At 44.0% G+C, this 25,550-nt stretch overlaps 1 protein-coding gene across 1 annotated transcript; it reads right to left on the reverse strand.

Moving 5' to 3' along the window:
• Positions 1–9,110: 9,110 nt before the first annotated feature.
• LOC140464415 (hemoglobin subunit alpha-like) lies at positions 9,111–10,667 on the reverse strand. The gene is made up of 3 exons (XM_072559437.1): positions 10,495–10,667; positions 9,775–9,973; positions 9,111–9,449 (listed from the first exon to the last, which is right to left on the reverse strand). Exons 1-3 carry the CDS (start codon positions 10,596–10,598, stop codon positions 9,324–9,326), a joined length of 429 nt encoding a protein of 142 aa, XP_072415538.1. The 5' UTR covers positions 10,599–10,667; the 3' UTR covers positions 9,111–9,323.
• Positions 10,668–25,550: the final 14,883 nt, after the last annotated feature.

Raw genomic sequence — 25,550 nt, forward strand, 5'->3', positions numbered from 1 at the left:
TTTCCGTCTTCATTGATTTAGAGTCATGCAGTCAAAAAGGTGTATAGCATGGAAACAACTTGCCTATGCTGACTAGATATCCTAAACGAATCTCGACCCCTTTACCAGCACTTGGCCCAAATTACTCTAAACCCTCCCTATTCATATATCCATCCAGATGTCTTTTAAATGCTTTAATTGTACCAACCTCCACCACTTCCTCTGGCAGCTCATTCTAAACATGCACCACCCTCTGTGTGAAAATGTTGCCCCTTAGGTTCTTCTATATCTTTCCCCTCTCACCCTAAACCTATGCCCTCTAGTTCTGGACTCGCCCCCCAACCCTTTGGAAAAGACCTTGTCTATTTACCCTATCCATGCCCCTCATGATTTTATAAACCTCTATAAGGTCACCCCTCAGTCTCTGACACTCCAGGGAAAACAGGCTCAACTGGGCGGCACGGTGGCACAGTGGTTAGCACTGCTGCCTCACAGCGCCAGAGACCCGGGTTCAATTCCCGCCTCAGGCGACTGACTGTGTGGAGTTTGCACGTTCTCCCCGTGTCTGCGTGGGTTTCCTCCGGGTTCTCCGGTTTCCTCCCACACTCCAAAGATGTGCAGGTCAGGTGAATTGGCCATGCTAAATTGCCTGTAGTGTTAGGTAAGGGGTAGATGTAGATGTAGGGGTATGGGTGGGTTACGCTTCAGCGGGGCGGTGTGGACTTGTTGGGCCGAAGGGCCTGTTTCCACAGTGTAAGTAATCTAATCTAATCTATTCAACCTCTCCCTCCAGCTCAAATCCTCCAATCCTGGCAACATCCTTGTAAATCACTTCTTCACACTTTCAAGTTTCACAACATCTTTCCAAAAGGAAGGAGACCAGAATTGCTTGCAATAACCCAAAAGTGGCCGAACCAATGTCCTGTACAGCCACAACATGACCTCCCAACTCCTATACTTAATATTCTGACCAATAAAGGAAAGCATACCAAACACCTTCTTCACTATCCCACCTACCTGCAAATCTACTTTCAAGGAACAATGAACCTGTACTCCAAGGTGCAGCAACACTTCCCAGGATCTTACAATTAAAAGTATAAGTCCTGCTTGATTTGCCTTTCCAAAATGCAGCACCTCGCATTTATCTAAATTAAATTCCATCTGCCACTCCTCAGCACTTTTGTCCATTTGATCAAGATTCTATTGTACTCTGAGGCAACCTTCTTCGCTGTCCACTGCACCTCCAATTTTGGTGTCATCCGCAACCTTACTAACTATACCTCCTATGTGGATGAAAAACCATGGACTCACTATTTATTCCATGAGATCTAACCTTGCTAACCAGTCTCCCATGAGGAACCTTGTCAAACGCCTTACTCAAGTCCATGTAGATCATGTCCACCACTCTGGCCTCATCAATCCTTTCTTACTTCTTCAAAAAACTCAATCAAGTACATGAGACATGATTTCCCATGCACAAACCCATGCTGACTATCCCTATTTAGTCCTTGCCTTTCCAAATATATGTCAATCCTAACCCTCAGGATTCCCTCCAACAACCTGCTCACCACTGATGTCAGGCTCACAATCTATAGTTCCCTGGCTTTTCCTCACCACCTTTCTTAACTAGTGGCACAATGTTAGCCAACATCCAGTCCTCCAGCACCTCATCTGTGACTATCAATGATACAAATATCTCAGCAAGGGGCCCAACAATCACTTCCCTAGCCTCGCATAGAGTTCTAGGATACACCTGATCATCACCTGGGGATTCATCACCTTTTATGCATTTCAAGACATCCAGCATCTCTTCCTCTGTGATATGGATATTTTTAAGATGTCACCAACTATTTCCCCACATCCCATATCTTCCATGCCCTTCGCCACAGTAAACACTGATGCAATGTACTCGCTTAGTATTTTCCCCATCGCCTGCAACTCCACACATCGGCCGCCTTGCTGATATTTGAGGGGCCCTTTTCTCTCCCTAGTTACCCTTTTGTCCTTAGTGTATTTGTAAAAACCATTTGTGTTCTCTTTAATCCTGTTTGTCAAAGCTATCTCATGTCCCTCTATTGCCCTCCTGATTTCCCTCTTAAGTATGCTCCTACTTCCTTTATACTCTTCTAAGGATTCACTTGATCTATCCTGCCTATACCTGACATATGCTTCCTTCTTTTTCTGAACGAAAACCTCAATTTCTTTAGTCATCCTGCATTCTCTACACCTACCAGCCTTTCCTTTCACCCTGACAGGAATATACTGTCTCTGTACTCCCATTATCTCATTTCTGAAGGCTTTCCACTTTCCAACCATCCCTTTACCTGCAAAATCTGTTCCCAATCAGCTTTTGAAAATTCTTGCCTAATACTGTCAAAATTAGCCTTCCTCCATTTTAGATCTTCAATGTTTAGACCCTGTTGGCTCCCAGCTAAAAGGCTCTATTTTATTATTCTTATCCTTGTTTTCAAATGCCCCCTGGCCTCAACACTTAGCTATCTAGCTATCTTAGCTATCCAGACCTGAAAGCCTTCATAATATGCACAATTTCACTAATTCTGGCATTTGGTGTTTTATTTCACTCTCTTCACAGAAAGAGCGGGAGCAGCAGGGGGAAGTGACGACGACCAGAGAGGCAGCCGAGACCCGGAAGCAGGTAGAGCGTAAGCTTACCTGGGTAGGTTTGTTTCCCCCTTAAAAGCGCGCAGCTGAAGAACCCGAGGCACTACGGAGGTAGTGCCTCCCACCCGCCCTCCTCCTCTAACCTAATAATAAGATCCGTTGTGGTAAGGAGGTAAGTGCCGAATTTTGCTTGTTGTATTCTTTAGACCCAGTTTTTAGTTTAAAATAAAGGTTAGCTTTAGAGGGATGGCAGTGAAGGCAGTGCAATGTTCCTCCTGCAACATGTATGAGGTGAGGGATGCCATGGACTTCCTTGCTGATTACACTTGCAGGAAGTGCACCCATCTCCAGCTCCTCCAAGACCGTGTTAGGGAACTGGAGCTGGAGTTGGATGAACTTCGGATCATTCGGGAGGCAGAAGGGGTCATAGATCGGAGCTATAGGGAAGTAGTAACTCCAAAGATGGCAGATAGATGGGTGACAGTGAGGGGGACTGGGAGGAAGCAGCCAGTGCAGGGACCCCCTGTGGTCGTTCCCCTCAAGAACAAGTATACCGTTTTGGATACTTGTGGGGGGGACGACTTACCAGGGGTAAGTAACGGGGCTCAGGCCTCTGGCACGGAGCCTGTCCCCGCTACTCAGAAGGGAAGGGTGGAGAAGATCAGAGCAATAATAATTGGGGACTCGATAGTTCGGGGCACAGATAGGCGGTTTTGTGGGAACGAGAGAGACTCACGTTTGGTATGTTGCCTCCCAGGTGCAAGGGTACGTGATGTCTCTGATCGTGTTTTCCGGGTCCTTAAGGGGGAGGGAGAGCAGCCTGAAGTCGTGGTCCATATTGGCACCAATGACATAGGTAGGAGGAGTGCTGAGGATGTTAGACAGGCTTTTAGGGAGCTAGGTTGGAAGCTCAGAGTTAGAACGAACAGAGTTGTTGTCTCTGGTTTGTTACCCGTGCCACGTGATAGAGAGTCGAGGAATAGGGAGAGAGAAGAGTTAAATGCGTGGCTACAGGGATGGTGCAGGAGGGAGGGATTTCGGTACTTGGATAACTGGGGTTCTTTCTGGGGAAGGTGGGACCTCTATAAACAGGATGGTCTGCACCTGAACCTGAGGGGCACCAGTATCCTTGGGGGGAGGTTTGCTAGTGCTCTTGGGGGGGGTTTAAACTAACTCTGCAGGGGCATGGGAACCCAGACTGTAGCTTTAGGGTGCAGGACCTGGAGTGTAGGGAGGTTAGGAATATGGCATCAATCTTAAAGGAGGGTGCCTGTAAACAGAAGAGTGGCTTGAAGTGTGTATACTTTAATGCCAGAAGTATACGAAATAAGGTAGGTGAACTCGCAGCGTGGGTTGGTACCTGGGACTTCGATGTTGTGGCTATTACGGAGACGTGGCTAGATCAGGGACAGGATTGGCTGTTGCAGGTTCCAGGGTTTAAATGTTTTAGTAGGGTCAGAGGTGGGGGCAAAAGAGGGGGGGGTGTGGCTTTGCTTGTCAAAGATAGTATTACAGCGGTGGAAAGGAAGATGGACGAAGATTTGCCATCTGAGGTAGTTTGGGTTGAGGTTAGGAATAGGAGAGGTGAGGTCACCCTGTTAGGAGTCTTTTACAGGCCTCCTAATAGTCCTAGAATCGTTGAAGAAAGGATTGCGGGATTGGAAAAGTAGATTCCAAGGCAAGAGCGTAATTGATATGTGGAACTTGTTCAAGGAGCAACTATTGAGTGTCCTTGATAAGTACGTACCTATCAGGCAGGGAGGAAAGGGTCGTGTGAGGGAGCCGTGGTTTAATAAGGAGTTGGAATCCCTTGTTAAATGGAAGAGGGCGGCCTTTGTAAAGATGAGGCGTGAAGGTTCAATAGGGGCGATTGAGAGTTATAAGGTAGCCCGGAAGGACCTGAAGAGAGAGCTAAGAGCAGCAAGGAGGGGACATGAAAGGTCCTTAGTTGGTAGGATTAGGGAAAACCCTAAGGCTTTCTATAGGTATGTTAGGAATAAAAGAATGACTAGGGAAGGAATAGGTCCAATCAAGGATAGTAATGGGAAGTTGCGTGTGGAGGCTGAAGAGATTGGGGAGGCGCTGAATGAGTACTTTTCGTCGGTATTCACTCAGGAACAGGACATTGTTGTCGATATGAATACTGAGGCACGAATAAGTAGAATGGATGGCTTTGAGATATGTAGAGAAGAGGTGTTGGAAATTCTGGCAAGGGTGAAAATAGGTAAGTCCCCTGGGCCTGATGGCATTTATCCTAGGATTCTCTGGGAAGCAAGGGAGGAGATTGCAGAGCCATTGGCCTTGATTTTTGTGTCCTCTTTGTCGACAGGAGTAGTGCCAGAGGACTGGAGGCTAGCAAACGTGGTTCCCTTGCTCAAGAAGGGGAGTAGGGATAATCCTAGTAACTATAGGCCAGTGAGTCTCACTTCTGTTGTGGGCAAAGTCTTAGAGAGAATTGTAAGGGATAGGATTTATGCACATCTGGATAAGAATGATGTGATCAAGGATAGTCAGCATGGTTTTGTGAAGGGCAGGTCGTGCCTCACAAACCTTATTGAATTCTTTGAGAAGGTGACTAAGGAGGTAGATGAGGGGAAAGTGGTAGATGTGGTATATATGGATTTTAGTAAGGCGTTTGATAAGGTCCCCCATGGTAGGCTACTGCAGAAAATACAGGGATATGGCATTGAGGGTGAGTTGGAGGTTTGGATTAGGAATTGGCTCTCTGGAAGAAGACAGAGGGTAGTAGTTGATGGCAAAGGTTCATCTTGGAGTGCCGTCACTAGCGGTGTTCCGCAAGGATCTGTTTTGGGACCATTGCTGTTTGTCATTTTTATAAATGACCTGGAGGAAGGGTTAGAAGGTTGGGTGAGCAAGTTTGCGGATGATACGAAAGTCAGAGGAGTTGTAGACAGTGAGGAAGGATATGGTAGGTTACAGCGGGATATAGAGAAGCTGCAGAGCTGGGCAGAAAGGTGGCAAATGGAGTTCAATGTAGCTAAGAGTGAAGTGATTCACTTTGGTAAGAGTAATAAAAAGATGGATTACTGGGCTAATGGTAGACTACTTGGTAGTGTGGAAGAGCAGAGGGATCTTGGTGTCCATGTACACAGATCTCTGAAAGTTGCCACCCAGGTAAATAGTGCAGTGAAGAAGGCATATGGCGTACTGGCTTTTATTGGTAGAGGAATTGAGTTCCGGAGTCCTGAGGTCATGCTGCAGTTGTATAAGACTCTGGTGCGGCCGCATCTGGAATATTGTGTGTAGTTTTGGTCGCCATACTATAGGAAGGATGTGGAGGCACTGGAACGGGTGCAGAGGAAGTTTACCAGGATGTTGCCTGGTATGGTAGGAAAATCCTATGAGGAAAGGCTGAGGCACTTGGGGTTGTTTTCATTGGAGAAAAGAAGGTTTAGGGGTGATTTGATAGAGGTGTACAAGATGATTAGGGGGTTAGATAGGGTTGACAGTGAGAACCTTTTTCCACGTATGGAGTCAGCTATTACAAGGGGGCATAGCTTTAAATTAAGGGGGGGTAGATATAGGACTGATGTTAGGGGTAGGTTCTTCACTCAGCGAGTCGTAAGTTCATGGAATGCCCTGCCAGTAGCAGTAGTGGACTCTCCCTCTTTATGGGTATTTAAGCGGGCATTGGATAGGTATATGGAGGATAGTGGCTTAGTGTAGGTTAGGTTGGCTTTGATCGGCGCAACATCGAGGGCTGAAGGGCCTGTTCTGCGCTGTATTCTTCTATGTTCTATGTTCTATGATTGGTCGCCTGGACTCCACTTAGAGTCACAGAGTCATTCAGTACAGAAAGAGATCCTTCGGCCCAATTCATTGACGCTGACCAAAAATCCTAAACTGATCTAGATCCATTTGCCAGTGCTTGGCCCATATCTCCCTAAACCCTTCCTATTAATGTACCCATCCAAATCCCATACATGCACCAGCCTCTGCAAGAACAAGTTGCTCCTCGGATTTAAAATTCACTTTGTTGACAGGAAATGCTAATATAAAATGAGCTGTGAGATGTATGTAAAAGCCTTACATATTTCAACACACTTTCAAGAAGAAAACATTTTGCCTGGTTAAAGGGGGATATGTTCTGAGTTCAATAAGAACTTTTAGGAACGATATCGCCATATTCTCTGCACAATGTTCAACACTGGCATGGATACCCAGAGATTGGAAAAGGACACTCTGAAATCAATTGGTCATTGCTACAGCTTTCTTACACAAAATCAAGGAGGCAACAATGCAATATAGTAATTAAATTTCTGTTTTGCCACCTGACACTGGTTATGTTGAAAGGAAGAGTCATTTATCCAAATGACCTTGCATTTTAAATTTGATTTCAAGGCTGCCTTTTGTAGTTATCAGTTTGAGTTTCAATTTTCCAAAGTCAAATTTCAAACAGAAAACAAGCTTTGTGGTGGATGGTGAGTAAAATCTGGTAATCTGTTCACTAACAGGAAGAATAGCATTGTAACGATATAAATAATATGCTACAACATGAGAGACTTGGGTGACTTCATTCATCAGGGACAAAATTTTCAGCACAGACCTGCAGTGCATGATTAGAAAGACAAATCGGATGTTTGCCTGTCTGGTTACGTGGTTGGAATATAATCACAGGGGAATCTTGCAGTAACCTTCTTGGGAAATGTTTAGATTGTATCTGGAGTACTGTCCTGGTCCCTTTATCTAAAGAGCAATACGCCTCCATTGAAACTTGTTCGAAGGAGATTTGCCAGTCTCATTCTGGGAAGAAGATATTCTGGTGTGAGGGAAAGTTTGACCTGCACCTGTTCGAGTTTAGAAGAATGAGAGGTGAAATAATTGCAAGATATGCGATTCTGAAGGGGTTTGACTGATCAGTGGTCAGTACCTGTGTCCTCTCATGGGGGAGAATTAGAACTTGGGTGTCACCGTTTAAAAACAATAAGTTTCCAATTGAATGCAGAGATGCAGGTAACTGGCATTGAAATGCCCATCAGCCATGATTGAATGGCGGAGTGGACTCGATGGGCTGAATGGCCTTACTTCCACTCCTATTTCTTATGGTCTTACGGTCTTATGAGGAAGCATTCCTTTACTCACTTCAATTCTCTTCCACTGAGACCAATATATGAATGCTTGCAATAATAAAGCAGTTTGTTTTTATCAGTAAGAGAGTTATAGGCTATGACAGACAGGCAGGAAAGTGGAGTTCAGACCACAGTGAGATCAACGATGACCTGAGTACCTGGAACTCATGCCTGTAAGGTTGGTAGATGAAGAAACCTTCATAAAATTGAGCAAAGATTTAGATGTGCACCTGCTATGCCAAGGCACACAAGGCAATGAGTCAAGGGCCGTAAAATGGGATTAGACTAGTTCAGTGATTATTTTGATAGGCATCGAGGTGAGGGACCAAACGGCCTTTTGCTGTGCTCTCAATCGCCATGACTCTTGACTTCCTGAAAGAGTATCAAACACTTTACAGAAATCCATATACATCACATCCACCTGTTTGGTCACTTACTCAAAGAACTCAATAAGGTTCCTGAGGCACAACCTGGCCTTCACAGATCCATGTTGACTAACCCTAATCAAATTATTTCTTTCTAGATGATTAGAAATCCTATATTTTATAATTTTTTCCAACACTTTATCCACAACTGAAGTAAGGCTCACTGGTCTATAATTGCCAGGGTTGTCTCTACTCCCCTTCTTAAAGAAGGGGACAACATTTGCTATCCTCCAGTCTTCAGGTCCTATTCCTGCAGTCAATGACAACTTAAAGACCAAAGGTTCTGCAACTCCTCCCTACCTACACAGAAAATCCTAAAATAAATCCCATTGCCCCAGGGGACTTCCCTATTTTCACACTTTCCAGAATCACTAACACCTCCTTCACATGAACCTCAATCCCATCTATTCTAATAGCCTGTATCTCAGTATTCTCCTTGACAACATATTCTTTTTCCAGTGTGAACACTGACAAAATATATTCATTTAGAGCCTCTCCTATCTCCTTGGACTCCACGCAGAACTTCCCACAACTGTCCTTGACTGGCCCCAATCTTAATCTCGTCATACCAATAGAAAGCTTTTGGGTTTTCCTTGATCCTACCTGCCAAAGACTACTCATGTCCCCTCCTGGCTCTTCTTAGCTCATACTTTGTTCCTTCCTGGCTAACTTATAACTCTCAAGTGCCCTAACTGAGCTTTCACATTTCATCCTAACAAAGTTAACAATCACACAATTCCAGGTTATAGTCCAACAGGTTTAATTGGAAGTACTAGCTTTCAGAGCACTGCTTCTTCCGGTGATTGTGGACTACCCAATTGTCAGAGTGTACTCCACAATCACCTGATGGAGCTGCACTATTGTCACTTAAAGTGTAAGTTTTTGAGACTGTTTCGCGTTGGATTCCCCCCAGCAGGTAGTTTTAAACATTTCCACCAACGAACAGCCAAAAATGAAGTGTTTGTGTAAAGCATGAACAGTACACGGTGCAGCATTGATGAAAGGAAATGTTTATTGTGTCTCAAGGAGAAGTTCGGTTAAAGCAGTTTAATTACAATCAATCTTGAAAAGCGCGGGCTACAGAAACATGGAGAGTGTTTATAAAGAGTAAGCTTTCATTGGCTGGCACTTTGACCAAACGGGGGCACACGGGGGTTTGGAAGTTGAGACGGAGGCTGCTTTCTACCGAAAAGTCTTGGCTCCATTTTCAACGGTACTTCGAGGACAGATACTCGTTAACGGCCTTAAGGAATTTGTCCACAGCGAGTTGAACTGAAGGGGAGAAATTTTCCTGGCTATTGGCCAAAGTCACTTGGATACATGAGGAGAAAACCTGGAAGCAGAAGAAATATACATTTGAAAACCGATCCGGAAACAGCACATTCGGTCAACATGAAGCAACAAAAATCAGAGGAACCCGGAGGAACTCAGTCGGTGTGAACCCGGACAATTTTGAATTGACCTGTTTGGCCAGTCCTTAGGGACAGGGGAGATGTGAACTCATTCCCCTGGTCCTGATGTTGGGCACAACCTCACCATGCCATGATTGGAAACTCAGTTGGCTTTTCATTTCCTGTCCTTCCAAATGAATGTCCGGTCCCTGTACCGAGCCATCTCAGTGCAGGGGACACCAGCAAGATTCCCGCAGAGATACCTACCGGGAAGTTCTGAGGATCCACCAAAAGCTCTTTCCCATGCTTTGTAGCAAGCTTGTCGAGATTGCACTTCAGATTGTTCAAGTTTTTTGCCGCGTCGGCCAGAGCACTAACGACCTTCTTCCCATGGTTTTTGAGTTTTTCCAGGTTATTCTCGTCGTAGGAAAAGTAAGCCTTGCTTCCTGGATGAATGATAAACAGCCTGCCGGAACAAAAGAATAAAATAAACCACATCTTTTGAAAACCACCGATCCCCTACCTAACCTCATTATTCAGATCCCGTTGCCGGGAGTCGCCTCGGGAACACAAAAGTAACTGGGAAATCCTGAGGAGCTAACCTGTGAGAACACTGGAATTCAGACTGTCATTTGTTTGAGATCATGCAGCCGCTCAATGCAGAAAATGCCGTTTCCTCATTGCGCCGCCTTTCCACTCACGAAGCAAAGAACGGCAGATGCTGCAATTTTGGAACGAAACCAGGAACTGTTGGAGAAACTCAGTCGGCCTGACATGTGTGGGCAGAAAGCAGAGCTGATATTTCGGGTCCAGTTGGGTTCTTCAGATAAAGAGTCACTGGACCCGAAATGTAGACTGTTTCCCTCTGTACAGATGCTGCCAGAGCTGCTGAGTTTCTCCAGCAACGTTTGATTCTGCCTTAAATTCATCATCACAGATTCACTGTATCAAACTACTTTGGACAGATTGTAGCTGGGATTAAATTACCTGGCCAAAGCATCTGCACCATACTCTGCAGGTTTTGCTTCGAACGTTTTGCCGATATTTTCTATGATATGCTTTTCGGCATCGGTGATGGTTTCAAGTGCCATGGCTACTGCTCTCCTCACTCTTCGAGTCTCCTCAACAGTTTCGAGCTGTCCACCGACAGATTTTGTCTCTTTTTATTGATTTTTTTCACGGCCCGCCTTCCTGTCTCCCTTTGTCTGATTGGTTACTGGTCTCTGTACCAATTCTGTTTATTGCAGTTGCAATGATAAGCGACACCATCAAGTGAAAAGCCAATCGTCTGTTTCATTTGCATCTGTGAGCAAAGATAACCCGTGTTTGAGAAATGACACCAAATTATACCTTCTGTACATTTCCAGAGACCTGGGTTCAATTCCCGCCTCAGGCGACTGACTGTGTGGAGTTTGCACATTCTCCCCGTGTCTGCGTGGGTTTCCTCTGGGTGCTCCGGTTTCCTCCCACAGTCCAAAGATGTGCAGGTCAGGTGAATTGGCCATGCTAAATTGCCCGTAGTGTTAGGTAAGGGGTAGATGTAAGGGTATGGGTGGGTTGCGCTTCGGCGGGGCGGTGTGGACTTGTTGGGCCGAAGGGCCTGTTTCCACACTGTAAGTAATCTAATCTAATTTCATTTCTAACTGGGTTTAAATGGTTGAGTTAATAATGGGACTGTAATAGATTGCCAGCTCTTATTGCAAAATAGGACATTTCGGCTTTTTACTCAATGTCCACGTATTTTAATATTCTTCACCCCATGTATTATTCCTGGGCTAATCTTTTAGTGGTGTTTTCAGTATTAATGACTACATTCATCAGAAACACAATTGCATGGTGAAAATATCACCAATTATTTCAAACAAAATGGAGTCATAGGGACTGACTGCACAGCCTTGGGCACATTGCAACATTGCTGTTCAAAAGAAGTCTCCGAACGATCCTAATTGCAATTCTGAGTTCCCTCCAATTGGAAAGATGTTGTGAAACCTGAAAGGGTTCCGAAAAGATTTACAAGAATGTTGCCAGGGTTGAAGGGTTTGAGCTATAGGGAGAGGCTGAATAGGCTGGGGCCGTTCTCCCTGGAACATCAGAGGCTGAGGTGACCTTATAGAGGTTTATAAAATCATGAGAGGGTATGGATAGGTTAAATAGGCAAAGTCTGTTCCCTGGGTAGGTAGAATCCAGAACTAGAGGACATATGTTTAGGAGAGAGGGGAAAGATATAAAAGAGACCTAAGAGGCAACTTTTTCACACAGAGGTGGTATGTGTATGGAATGAGCTGCCAGAGGATGTGGTGGAGGCTGGTACAATTGCAACATTTAAGAGGCATTTGGATGGGTATATGAATAGAAATGGTTTGGAGGTATATGAACCAGGTGTTGGCGGGTGGGACTAGATTGGGTTGGGATATCTGGTCGGCATGGACGGGTTGGACCGAAGGGTCTGTTTCCATGCTGTACATCTCTATGACTCTATATCTGGTTGGTATTGATGAGTTGGACCGAACGGTCTGTTTCTGTGCTGTATATCCCTATGACTCCATAACTTGACCCATACCCTTGTATGCCTTGAAGTCACAAGTGCACACCTAAATACATCTTAAAGGCACTGAGGGCTTCTGGCTCTCCCACCCTTACAGATAATCAGTTCCAGATTCCCATCACTCTCTGAGTGAAAAAGCTTTTCCTTATATCTCCTCTAAACCTCCAGCCCCTCGCCTTAAATCAATGCCACCATTCATTGATCCCCCCATCAAGGCATCTATGCCCCTCATAGTTTTATGTTTCTCAAATCAAGTCTCCTTTCCATTTCCCGTTCGAAAAGGAAAGCACCAAGTCTCTCTTCATAACTGAAACTTCTCCTGCCCAGGCAACAGTCCAGTAAATCTCCCCTGCACCCTCTCCCCTCTAAAATGCGCTCCAGAAATGCACACAATGCCTACCCAAGATTTTATACAATTCCGGCATCACATCCCTGATCTTAAACTCTATTCCGTGGCTAATAAAGAGAAGTATATCTCACATCTTCTTAAGCACTTTATCCACCTGTCCTATGCTTAACAAACCAGTGTACATTCACTCCAAGGTCCCTATGATCTTCCATGCTTTCCAAGGTCCTACTGTTCATTATTTGCCCATTACCTTACATTTATCCAGATTGAATTCCATTTGCCACTCGTCAGCCCATCTGACTAGCCCATCCACGTTCTCCTGCAGTTTAAGGCTATTTTAGCACCAAACCCCGAAGTGAACAGCAAGGGACTAACACTGGCCTCTACAGATCCCCACTGGACACAGACTTGTATTCACTTAACCAATTGTTGGTCTAATTTTCCAAATTTCCTTTGATCCTGTTATCTTTGTTATCAGTCTCCCATGCAGAACCTTATCAAAAGCCTTGCTGCAATTTAAGTAGACTACATCAAAAGTATTGCCTTCATCTACACACCCGGTCACCTCTTTGAAAAAAGTCTATCTGGTTGGTCAGATGTGATCTCCCCTGACAAAAACATGCTGAATCTTCTTGATTAATCCCTGCCTCTCCAAATGCTGAGTGATTCTGTCTCTCAGAATTGTTTCCAGTGGTTAAACTGACTGGCCTGTAGTTTCCTAGCTTACCCCTTGTTCCCTTCTTGAATATCCAAATTAGCTCTACTCCAATCTTTTGGCACCCCTCCTATGGCCAGAGAAATTGAAAATTTTTGCAAGCTCCCCAATTATTTCCTCTTTTGCCTCACTCAGCAACCAAGGATGCATTTCATCTGGCCCTGGATCTATTTTAAGTCTGCCAGATTACTCCGAATCCCGTCTGTCTATGATAATTTCTTTAATTGTTTCACCAACCTTCTACCTGATATTTATACGCATAGTGTCCCCTTCTCTCCTGAACACTGATGCAAAGAAGTTTAAACCTAACTGTATCCTCTGGCTTCATGCACAAATTACCACTAAGGTCCTTAATGGGTCCTACTCTTTTCCTTGTTATCTTTTTACCCTTAATGCACCTGAAATACAACTTAGCTGCCAGTATCATTTTATTTCCTTATTTAGCTCTCCTAATCTCCTAAATTCTCTCTTTCACATTCCATACTCCTTCAGGGCTTCTACTGTTTTGAGTCCTTGGTATCTGTTAAGAGCCTTCTTTTTCGCCTCATCCAATACTGTATAGCTCATGATATCCAGGGTTCACAGAATTTGATGGTCCCACCCTTTTTCTTTATTGGAACATGTTGGGCCTTCTTGAATGTTGTCTCACTGTTCTAAGACAGATTTAACTGAAAGGATCTGCTCCTAGTCCACTCTGGTCTAAGCATGTTTGATCTTATTAAAATCAGTCTTTCTTCAGTTTAGAACTTTGATTTTAGGTCCATTATTGCCTTTTCCGTAACAGCCTTGAATCTAACTGAGTTATGATTACTGTTTGTAAATTGCTCCCCACTGAAATTTCCAACACTTGCTAGCTTCATTACCTAAAGGTAAGCACAAGAGAGCTTCCCTGCAATGATGATGGTCCCATTGCAGTTTAGGTGCAAGCCTTGGACATTCCCCCCACCCCAAAACTTCCCTCAAAATCTAAAGCTGGCCCCACTGCACCATCTTTCCAGCCACACATTCATCTGGATTGTCCTCTCATTTTTGTACTCACTCTCATGTGGCATCAGAAGTAATCCAGAGATTACTACCATTTAGATCCTGATCTTGAATCTAATTCCAAGGTCCCTAAATTCTGCTTTTAGGATCCCAACCCTTTTTCCACCTATATCAGAGGTACAAATATGTGCCACAATCTGTCGTTTTGCCCTCCCCCTTCATAATGCCAGCAGCTGCTCAGTGACATCCCAGACCCGAGCACTAGAAGTCAGTTTTGCAGGCACTAAATTGATTGTCTGCTCTCCTTATGAGTGAATTCATATCATTATAGCTCTGCTGTTCTTCTTCCTACTTAAATGTGCAGCAGACCTACCTATGGTGACATGAAATTGGCTCTGTGATCAGGTGGCCAGCAGGAGAACGGACATTGAAATTATTTAAGAGTTGTAATCAAGCATGCTGGGAATTTTGGTCAAGCTAGTTTTGTTCTGACCTATAGTTTCATGCGTTGACCAATAAGGCAAGTGTCATGGTGGTTTCTAAACATGCTTGCACCACTACTACTTCATATGGATTACAGATTGTCACTGTTTATGATTTGGTGTAAATATTTGGGAGTTGTTTACTAGTAAAATCAATTGTCTGGAATTGAACAATGCCAGTCCTTGATTGAGTGCCAGGGATCTTTCTGGAAAACAGCACATTTTACAGGCCAAATAAGTTTTCTCAGAAGAAGCCTCCAGACCACATTGGAAAAACTCGTGCCCTGAAGTAATTTTTCAGAGACAGCAAAGAACCATGAGGTGATTTCTATAAGGAGAACACTGGCCACTTCACACGAATCAGGGTAGTATTTGATTCAAGTCAAACTGTTAGAGTTAAAATAAGAATCACAGACCATGGCCTCCCCCTGCTCACAAGTGGCAGAGGGAGCCCCCACCACTTAAGAATTAGGGATAAATGTGGATTAAGTAAGGAAAGGTAAAGTTAAATGAAATAAGTTAAACTTAACGTTCAGTTAGATAAAGTCAGAAATAAATAGAGTCATAGAGTCATACAAATGGAAACAGACTTTGGACCAACTGGTCCATGCCAACCACAATCTCAAACTAAACTAGTCCCACCTGCCTGCACTTGGCCCATATCTGTCCAAACTTTTCCTTTTCATGTACTTACATAAAAGTATTGTAAATGTTGTAACTGTATCCACATCCGCCACTCCATCTGGAAATTCATTCCACACACGAATCATTCTCTGTGTAAAAAACATGTCCCCCATGTCCTTTTCAAATCTTTCTCTTCTAACCTTAAAAATGTGCCCTATAGTCTTGAAATCCTCCACTCTAGGGAAAAGATACTTGACATTCACCTTACCTGTACCTCACATGATTTTATAAACCTGTATAAGGCTACCTCTCAACCTCCCACACTCCAGTGAAAACATTCTAGCCTATCCAGCCTATCTTGCCTATCCTTGGAACCCAAACCCTACAATCCTTGCAACATCCTGGCAAATCTTTTCCGAATCCTCTCCAATTTAATAATATCCTCCCTATAACAGGGCAACACAGTAATCCCAACTCCTGTACTCAAATTTCTGAGTAAAGAACTTAAACATGCTAAACGGCTTCTTAACCACCCTGTCTACATGCGATACAAACTTCAAGGAATTATCTGCCGGAACCCCTAGGTTTCTCTGTTCTACAACACTACCAAGGACCTACTTTAATTTTTAAATGTTGCAGTGAATGAATGTGTTATTATTAAGTATTGGGACTTAAAGTGTTACATAAAGACAGGTTTATTTAATTCAAGTCTGAGTGGGTTTCCTGTCTTTTGTCTGCCACGCAAGGGAGGAATATCTGGGCTGAAAAATGTGTTGCTGGAAAAGCGCAGCAGGTCAGGCAGCATCCAAGGAGCAGGAGAATCGACGTTTCGGGCTTAAGCCCTTCTTCAGGAATGAGGAAGGTGTGCCAAGCAGGCTAAGATAAAAGGTAGGGAGGAGGGACTTGGGGGAGGAGCATTGGGAATGCAATAGGTGGAAGGAGGTTAAGGTGAGGGTGATAGGCCGGAGAGGGGGTGGGGGCGGAGAGGTCGGGAGGAAGATTGTAGGTCAAGAAGGTGGTGCTGAGTCCGAGGGTTGGGACTGAGATAAGGTGGGGGGAGGGGAAATTAGGAAGCTGGAGAAATCTGCATTCATCCCGTGTGGTTGGAGGGTTCCTAGGCGGAAGATGAGGCGCTCTTCCTCCAGGCGTCGTGTGGTCAGGGTCTGGCGGTGAAAGAGGCCAAGGACCTGCATGTCCTTGGCGGAGTGGGAGGGGGAGTTAAAGTGTTCAGCCACGGGGCGGTTGGGTTGGTTGGTGCGGGTGTCCCAGAGGTGTTCTCTGAAACGTTCCGCAAGTAGGCGGCCTGTCTCCCCAATGTAGAGGAGGCCACATCGGGTGCAGCGGATGCAGTAAATGATGTGTGTGGAGGTGCAGGTGAATTTGTGACGGATATGGAAGGATCCCTTGGGGCCTTGGGGGGAAGTGAGGGGGGAGGTGTGGGCGCAAGTTTTGCATTTCTTGCGATTGCAGGGGAAGGTGCTGGAGTGGAGGTTGGGTTGGTGGGGGGTGTGGACCTGACGAGGGAGTCACGGAGGGAGTGGTCTTTCTGGAACGCTGATAGGGGAGGGGAGGGAAATATATCCTTGGTGGTGGGGTCTGTTTGGATGTGGCGGAAATGATGAAGGATGATTCAATGTATCTGGAGGTTGGTGGGGTGTTAGGTGAGGACCAGTGGGGTTCTGTCCTGGTGGCGATTGGAGGAGTGGGGTTCAAGGGTGGAGGAGTAGGATTCAAGCGGCAAAGGTGTTAGTAAAGTGGGTGAACTGTTCAACCTCCTCGTGGGAGCACGAGGTAGCGCCGATACAGCCATCGATGTAGCAGAGGAATATGTGGGGGGTGATGCCAGTGTAGCTGTGGAAGATGGACTGTTCCACATATCCGACGAAGAGGCAGGCATATCTGGGGCCCATGCGGGTGCCCATGACTACTTCCTTTGGTTTGGAGGAAGTGGGAGGATTGGAAAGAGAAGTTGTTCAGAGTGAGGACCAGTTCAGTCAGTCGAAGGAGGGTGTCAGTGGAAGGGTACTGGTTGGGTTGGTGGGAAAGGAAGGAGCAGAGGGCTTTGAGTCCTTCGTGATGGGGGATGGAGGTGTATAGGCACTGGATGTCCATGGTGAAGATAAGGTGTTGGGAGCCGGGGAAGCGAGGAGGTGGAGGGCGTGGGTGGTGTCCCGAACGTAGGTGGGGAGTTCTTGAACTAAGGGGGACAGGACCGTGTCGAGGTATGCAGAGATGAGTTTGGTGGGGCAGGAGCAGGCTGAGACAATGGGTCGGCCAGGGCAGTCAATATCTGGGTCAAAGATTGAAATACTGCTTTTTAGACAACAGCTCTCACTGCTTTCACCTGCACAATCACCTCCCCCAGCTCTATCTGGAATGGTGTATATACATATATATATATATATAGATGGGTGGCCACAGGAGATCCTACATTACCTGCATTCGTCTGCTCTGCCTGGTTAGCCATGTTTAGTCGGTGCCTGCATTGCGACCACCTCATTTAATGTACTGTCCAGAACTTGCTCATCATCGTGGATACTCCACAATGAATTCACCTGTAGCTCCAGCTCCAAAATGCAGTTTACCAGTAGCTACACCTGGACATACTTCCTGCCTGTATAGTCACAAAGGAGAACTGAAGCTTCCGTGATTTGCCCACATTGTACAGAACAAGCAGATCATGGGTGCAAGCTATGTTGCTCTGACTTCTTTTAAGCCACTTAGTAACTGTCTTTTCTAAAACAAAATTAATGGACACACAACTTTCCAAAATGGACCCAAAACTCTTGACTGTGCGTATATTCATCATTATTCTAGGCAAAAATATTACTTGAATTAATATATTTATTCTTAAAGTTCATTGCTCACTGAATATTTAAAACCACATTTTTGTTGCTTGTTCCAGTTTCAGAGCTGTTCTGTGAAATGATCCGCGAAAACACTGCAACCTTGAACATTTCTTCCGCTACCTCCACCTTGTACCGATTAAAACGCCTCCTTGCGATCGTTTCAGAGAACATCTCTGGGACACCTGCACCCATCAACCCCACCACCCCATGGCTGAACACTTCAACTCCCCCTCCCACTCCATCAAGGATATGCTGGGCCTCCTCTACTGCCAAACCGTTACCACCCAACGCCTGGAGGAAGAATACCTCATATTCCACCTTGGGACCCTGCAAAACCACACATGGATAAATGTGGATTTCAACAGCTTCCTAACTTGCCCTCCCCCAACATTATCCCAATCCCAAGCCTTCAAATTGGAACTGTCCATCACTCCCCACTCTGTCCTATCACCTTCTCCCTCACCTTCATCCTTTCTCAGCTATCTTGCCCCCAACCCCACCCCACCCTACCATTTATCTCTTAGCCCCGACCCACAAGCTTCATTCCTGATGAAGGGCTTATGCCCGAACTGTTATTTCTCCTGCTCCTCAGATGCTGCCTGACACTGTTCTGCTTTTCCAGCAACACACTCCTGACTTTGATCTCCAGCATCTGCATCCTCACGTTCTCCTATTTGTACCCTCCAAGTTTCATAGCTCATCCTCACTACTTGCCACCCCATATTTTCATGTAATCTACAATCCTGGCAATAGTGCATTCAATTCAGTCATCCACCTCATTAATCTATATTGTGAACAACAATATTGTCAGCATTGACCCTTGTGGGATCCACTAGTTACAAGTTGCAATCCTGAAGATGGCTCCTTTATCTTAATTCTGTTAGTTAGCTAATCCATTATCCATGCTATTATATTTATCCTAACACAATGGGCAGTTATCTGATTAAGTAGTCTTCAGTGTAGTACTTTGACTGAATTTTGGAGATCCAAATATTGATTCCTCTTTACCAACCCTGCTTGTTACCTCCTCAAAGAACTGTGATAAGTTTGTCAGAAGTGATTTCTCCTTCATGAAGCCATGCTGTAACTGCTTATCCTTGTTATGTGTGTCAATCTACTCTATAACTAAATCTTTTAGAATAGATTCCAACATTTTTAGAATGACATATGTTAAGCTAATTAGTGTATGGTTACCTTTTCTTAAATTGCCTTCCTCAAACTGTACCTCTTCACATTATTGATAATCTGCTTCCTGTTAACTCTCAAAGCTTTCATTTGCATTTATGAGATTCCATTTTCCCACTAGTAATGTCTCTCCCTAAAATCCTTAATATATACTGCAAAGTCATTTAGTACCTAATATTGCTTCCCTAAACTCATGTCTTCAGAATCCTTGAAGGATGTCTTTCTCTCTGACATCACTACAGCCTCCTGCTATTAACAGCAAATTTCCTGTTGTGCCTATTTTCTTTGCATGAATCTGTTCCCTTGTCCCTGTGTGAGCTGTTAGTAAAAGTGAAATTAGCAAACATGCTAGCAATTAACTCCACATGCAGCTTTCTGATTATATAACTGAAAACAGAGCACATTCTGTTAATCCTCATGGTTAAAATGACATTCAGCACGTTTGCTTTCATTAGGAGAAAGTGAGGACTGCAGATGCTGGAGATCAGAGTCAAAAAGTGTGATGCTGGAAAAGCACAGGCAGTCAGGCAGCATCCTAGGAGCAGGAGAGTGGAAGTTTCAAGCATAAGCTCTTCATCGTTCCTTTTTGACGCTTGTTTTCATTGCTGAGTTCTTTGACTATAGGAGTTGGGAAGTCACGTGGAGGTTTTACAGGGCATCGGTAAGGCCTGCTCTGGAGCAATGTGTCCAGTTCTGGTCGCCCAGTTACAGGAATGATATTATTAAACTGGAGAGGGTTCAGAAGACATTTACCAGGATGTTGCCAAGTATGAAAGGTTTAATTTGTAAAGAAAGGTTGGATAGGCTGGAACCTTTTCACTGAGATGTGAGGCAATCTTATCGAAGTTTACAAAATAATGAGGAGTCCTGATAGCGTTAATGGTAGTTGTCTTTTTCCTTGAATGGGAGATTTCAAGATGGGGGCATATTTTTGCAGAGAGAGGTTTAAAAAGACATGAGAGGCAAATATTTTACATAAAGGGTGTTCACTTGAGAACGAATGTCCTAAGGACATGATGGAAGTGGACAGAGTTATAATGTTTAAAAGACATTTGGTTAAGAATATGAACAGGAAAGGTATGGAGGGGAATAGGCCAGGAGACGCAGGTGGGACTTGTTTAGTTTGGGATTGTGTTTGTCATGGACTGGTTGAACTGAAGGGTCTGTTTCCATGTTGTATGACTCAATAACCTTCTGACGTTATAAAAGGTCAGATTTTTCACACAATTGAGAAAATAAAATCCATTTTCCTTCACTTTAAATCCACCTGGGATGGCACGGTGGCTGAGTGGTTAGCACTGCTACCTCACAGCATTGGGGACCTGGGTTCAATATCCTCCTCAGGTGACTGTCTATGTGGGGTTTGCACATTCACCCCGTGTCTGTGTGGGTTTCCTCCGAGTGCTCTGGTTTCCTCCCACAATCCAAAGATGTGCTGTTCAGGTGGATTGGCCATGCTAAATTGCTCATAGTGTTAGGTGCATTAGTTAGGGAAGGGGTCTGGGTGGGTTACTCTTCAGAGGGTTGGTGTAGACTTGTTGGGCCGAAGGGCCTGTTTCCATACTGTAGGGAATCTAATATTCCATGCAATGATAGGAAAATAAACCTTTGTGACACTATTATTTGAATAAAATGTCAGTTTGAATTTTATTTGATTTTTTTCCTGCACACTGCTCAGTGAATTATCACTGGAGTGGAAGGGTAAGTAAAGAATTGGGATAACTGATTCAGTAACAAATAAGAGCAACTTTGTTGAATAAACATGATTGTCTATTGTTACTGATTCAGGTCTTGGAGCACTTGAAACAGTATCTCACTTGGAGCAACATATGTTCATGTTGTTGATGCCTTTGCAAGGGGAAGAATTAAATATTATTCTGACATAAAATTGTGATGTAAAATTGTACAAATGAGAAATTGAAAAGGAGCAATAATAATTTGAAAGCATTTAAACAATAATTACCTCTTACAATGAGGCAGTACTGGGTTGTTTGTTGATTTCTAACATTAGTTGTGCTGTCATGAAGTATGTAACTAAAGCCTGCAGTTAAACCTTGCTTGTAAGTATGTAATGTTGTGCCAAACTGCCACAGTGTGAATGTGATTAATAAGTGAATTTGCTCAGAACATTCCCTCACAGACCTGTGTGCATCCAGTATCCATGAAATGCTTTAAATCTTTAAGTGTACGTTCATCACTTTGAACCTGATAAACTATGTCGGCCTCCAGAGATACTCCATATCAGTTGGACTCAGATGATTCAACAGTAAGTTTTAAGTTGGAATTTGCTGAATCATTGTACAGGACGATAACCATTCATCATGCCTATCTGAACCCTGAACTGTTTGTTTGTCTTGGCAACCATAACTTATGGAAAGTTAAAAATCACACAACACCAGGTTATAGTCCAACAGGTTTAACTGGAAGCACACTAGCTTTCGGAGCGACGCTCCTTCATCAGGTGATTGTCACACCGGCATCTCTGAATCATAATTTATGGAAAGTTCAATTGGGTATTTAGTAAACTTACAGAAATACTTACACTCCAAAACAGTTGTGCAATACAGTGTCACAAACCAACAATTCAGCAAGATCTCACAGCTAGATTATAACAAAAATCTGAAGACTGGGAAAAAAACCATTAAAACTCACATGCATTGCTCCAACTAGTCTTGTCTAACTTGGAAATGCCAGTGTTGGACTGAGGTGGGCAAAAATCAAACAATACCAGGTTATAATCCAACAGGTTTACGTGGAAGCACTAGATTTCGGAGCACTGCTCCTTCATCAGGTGTTTGTGGAGGTTAAGACCATGGTCACAGAATTTACAGCCAAAGGAGTCCAGTGTCATGGAGATGTGATACAGTAAACAATCTTAGACTAAAGCTTTTATCTTTTATAATGGAATATGGTGGTTTCTGTGTTTTGACACGTAAATCCCAGAACTTCTTTTAAATTATATTCTCATGATAGCTCAGCTTTTTAAACAATAGGGGTGAGGTCTGCCTGTGTCCCAATGCTGTGTCAGACTGACAAACCCCACAAGCTTATATGTGTGTGCATGTAAAGGTGACAGATTGAGTGTGCATATGAGTGTGTGCGTGTGGATGTGGCTGCACGTGAGAGAGTGTGTGTATAAGCTTGGTTAAGTGTGTGTGTGAGTGTGATGGAGTTTGTGTGAGAGGTACATGTGTCCCGGTTGAGGCCATCCTGACGGGTACCGAACCTTGCTATCACTTCTGCTCGGCCACTCTGCATTGTTGCTTGTCCCAAAGTCCGCTTTGGAGGATGATCATCCAAAAGTCCAAGCCCGAATGTCCTGGACCGCTGAAGTATTCTTTCACTGGGAGGGAACACACCTGCCTGTTGATTGTTGTGCAGTGTCCATTCATCTGTTGACATAGCATCTGCTCGGTCTCGCCAATGTACCATGCTTCAGGGATCCTTCGCTGACCTGACTCGACGGACACTTGAAAGTGCTCAAGGATGGTCTCATAAGAATAGGATATAATGCTCAACTCATCGACTGCCAGTTCCAACGTGCCACAGTGAGAAATTGTAATGAACTTCTCAGCTGACAGACACAGGCTACAACCTTTCATTGTCTAGTACTTCCTGTGAGCTGAACGACTGTGCCATATTCTATGTTGCCTGCAACACATTATCAATGAGGATGAGCACCCTGCCAAGACCTTCCCTACACCTCCACTTCTCACCTTTAAACAACCAACAAAACTTAAACAGATCATGATTCATAGCTTCAGAACAACATCATTGTACAACCTTGTCACAGCAGCCGCTGCAAGACGGGTCATAGTATTGTCATGGATCAGACATGGGGACATCACCCACCATGTACATGGTGATTACTCAATTGACTTGGCCAACGTTGCCTATCTTATATGCTGCAGGCAAGGATGCCCTGAGGTATGATACATCGGCGAGACCAAGCAGACGTTATGACAACAGATGAATGGACACCGCACAACAATCACCAGGCAGGTGTGTTCCCTCCCAGTCAAGGAATACGTCAGTGGTTTGGACATTCAGCCTCGGATCTTCGGGTGATCATCCTCCAAGCCGGACTAAAGCATACCAAACACCTTCTTCACTATCCTATCTACCTGCAACTCCATTTTCAAGGAGCTGTGAACCTGCACTCCAAGATATCTTTGTACATCAACACTCCCTAGGATCTTGCCATTAAGTCCTGCTAAGATTTGCTTTCCCAAAATGCAGCACCTCGCATTTATCTAAATTAAACTCCATCTGCTACTTCTCAGTCCATTGGCCTATCTGATCAAGATTCCATTGTACTCTGAGGTAACCTTCTTCGCTGTCCACTACACCTCCAATTTTGGTGTCATCTGCAAAGTTACTAACTATACCTCTTATGCTCACATCCAAATCATTTATACACATGATTTATATACATATACATATACAAAAGTAGAGGACCCAGCACCGATCCTTGTGGCACTCCACTGGTCACAGGCATCCAGTCTGAAAAACAACCCTCCATCACCACCCTTTGTCTTCTAGCTTTAAGCCAGTTCTGTATCAAAATGGCTAGTTCTCCCTGTATTCCATGAGATTTAACCTTACTAACCAATCTCCCATGGGGAACCTTGTCGAATTTAATTTAAAAGAAATTCTGGGATTTGCATGTCAAAAAACAGGAACCACCATATCCCATTATAAAAGATGAAAGTTTTAATCTGTGTTTCTTCACTGTATCACATCTCCATGAAACTGGATTCTTTTGACTGTAAATTCTCTGAGCATGATCTTAACCTCCACAACCACCTGATGAAGGAGCAATGCGCCAATAGCTGGTGCTTCCAAATAAACCTGTTGGATTGTAACCTTGTGGCATGTGATTTTTAACTTTGACTTGTATACCTTAAAATGAAAGTCCAGTATGAAGGCCTTTGAGAAGGATTTTGATCCAGTGACAGTAAAGAAACAGCAATATATGTCCAAGTCAGGATGGTGAATGACTTCAAGGAGACCTTACAGGTGGTGTTCCCATCTATCTGTTACTTTTACCTTCTAGATGGAAGTGATCTTAGGTTTGGAAGATACTGTATCTTATTCACTTAACAAACTCTAGAGGGAGTATGTTTCCTTATGATCCTGGGGAGGTAGTTTATAAATAAACATCTGTTTCACTTGTTCCTCCATCCATAATTTTTTTCTACAGCATAAATGCTATCATTTTCCAGGTACTTCAGTACCAAAAAATTATCGTTTCTGACTCAGACTATGCAAGACAATTGCTACCAGACTTGTTCAATTTCTCAAACACTTCTGTTTTTATTACAGATGCCCCACATCTTCAGTAATTGAAAACTAAGAGATCTCCCTTTTGAGACAAAGATGAGAAGAAGTCTTATCTCTCAGTAGATCATTAGACTGTGGAATTTTCTTCCCAGAAAAACACTGCTATTCAGTGCTGAGTCAAATAGATTTTTGATAGACAAGGGAGTCAAGGGCTGACAGGAAAATATAGGCAGAGTCAGCAGTGCTCAAAAGGTCATCAAAGGATACAGGGGGATATAGATCAGTTGCAGATACAGGCAGAGAAATGGCAGAGGGCATTAATCCAGATAAGTATGAGGTCCTGCACTTTGGGAGATCAAATGTGAAGGAAAAGTATACAGTTAATGGCAGGACCCTGAACAGCATTGATATACAGAGGAATCTTGGGGTTCAAGTCCATAGCTCTCTGAAAGTGGCCACACAAGTAAATAGGGTGGTAAAGAAGGCATAGGGCTTGCTTATCTTTCATGAAGGAGCAGCGGTCCAAAAGCTAGTGCTTCCAATTAAACCTGTTGGTCTATAACCTGATGTTGTGTGATTTTTAATTTTGTACACCCCAGTCCAACACCGGCATCTCCAAATCACGGATCTAAAACATCCTTCCTGAGATATGGGGCCCAAAACTGTGCACAATATTCCAAATGTGGCTTAACCAGAGCCTTATAGAGCCTCAGAACTCCATCCCAGCTTTTGTATTCAAGTCCTCTCAAAATAAGTGTCATCATTGCATTTGCCTTCCTAACTCTGACTCAACCTGAAAGTTTACCCTGAGAGAATCCTGAACTAGAACTCCCAAGTCTCTTTGCATTTCAGACTTCTGAATTTTCTCCCTATTTGTCTATGCCTCTATTCTTCCTTCCAAAGTGCATGACATCACACTTTCCCACATTGTACAACATCTGCCACTTCTTTGCCCACGTTCCTAACCTGTTTAAATCCTTTTACAGCGTCTCCACCTCCTCAATGCTACCTGTCCCTCCACCTATCT

Source organism: Chiloscyllium punctatum, chromosome 40 (assembly GCF_047496795.1).
Source record: "Chiloscyllium punctatum isolate Juve2018m chromosome 40, sChiPun1.3, whole genome shotgun sequence".
Classification (NCBI taxonomy): Eukaryota; Metazoa; Chordata; class Chondrichthyes; order Orectolobiformes; family Hemiscylliidae; genus Chiloscyllium; species Chiloscyllium punctatum.

Coding starts and splice junctions, on each gene's coding strand:
- LOC140464415 (XM_072559437.1), bottom strand. CDS start 10,598: ATGGCACTTGAAACCATCACCGATGCCGAAAAGCATATCATAGAAAAT. Junction 9,974..10,494: donor GGTGCAGATGCTTTGGCCAG/GTAATTTAATCC, acceptor TTGTTCCGGCAG/GCTGTTTATCATTCATCCAG. Junction 9,450..9,774: donor TGGATCCTCAGAACTTCCCG/GTAGGTATCTCT, acceptor TTCTGCTTCCAG/GTTTTCTCCTCATGTATCCA.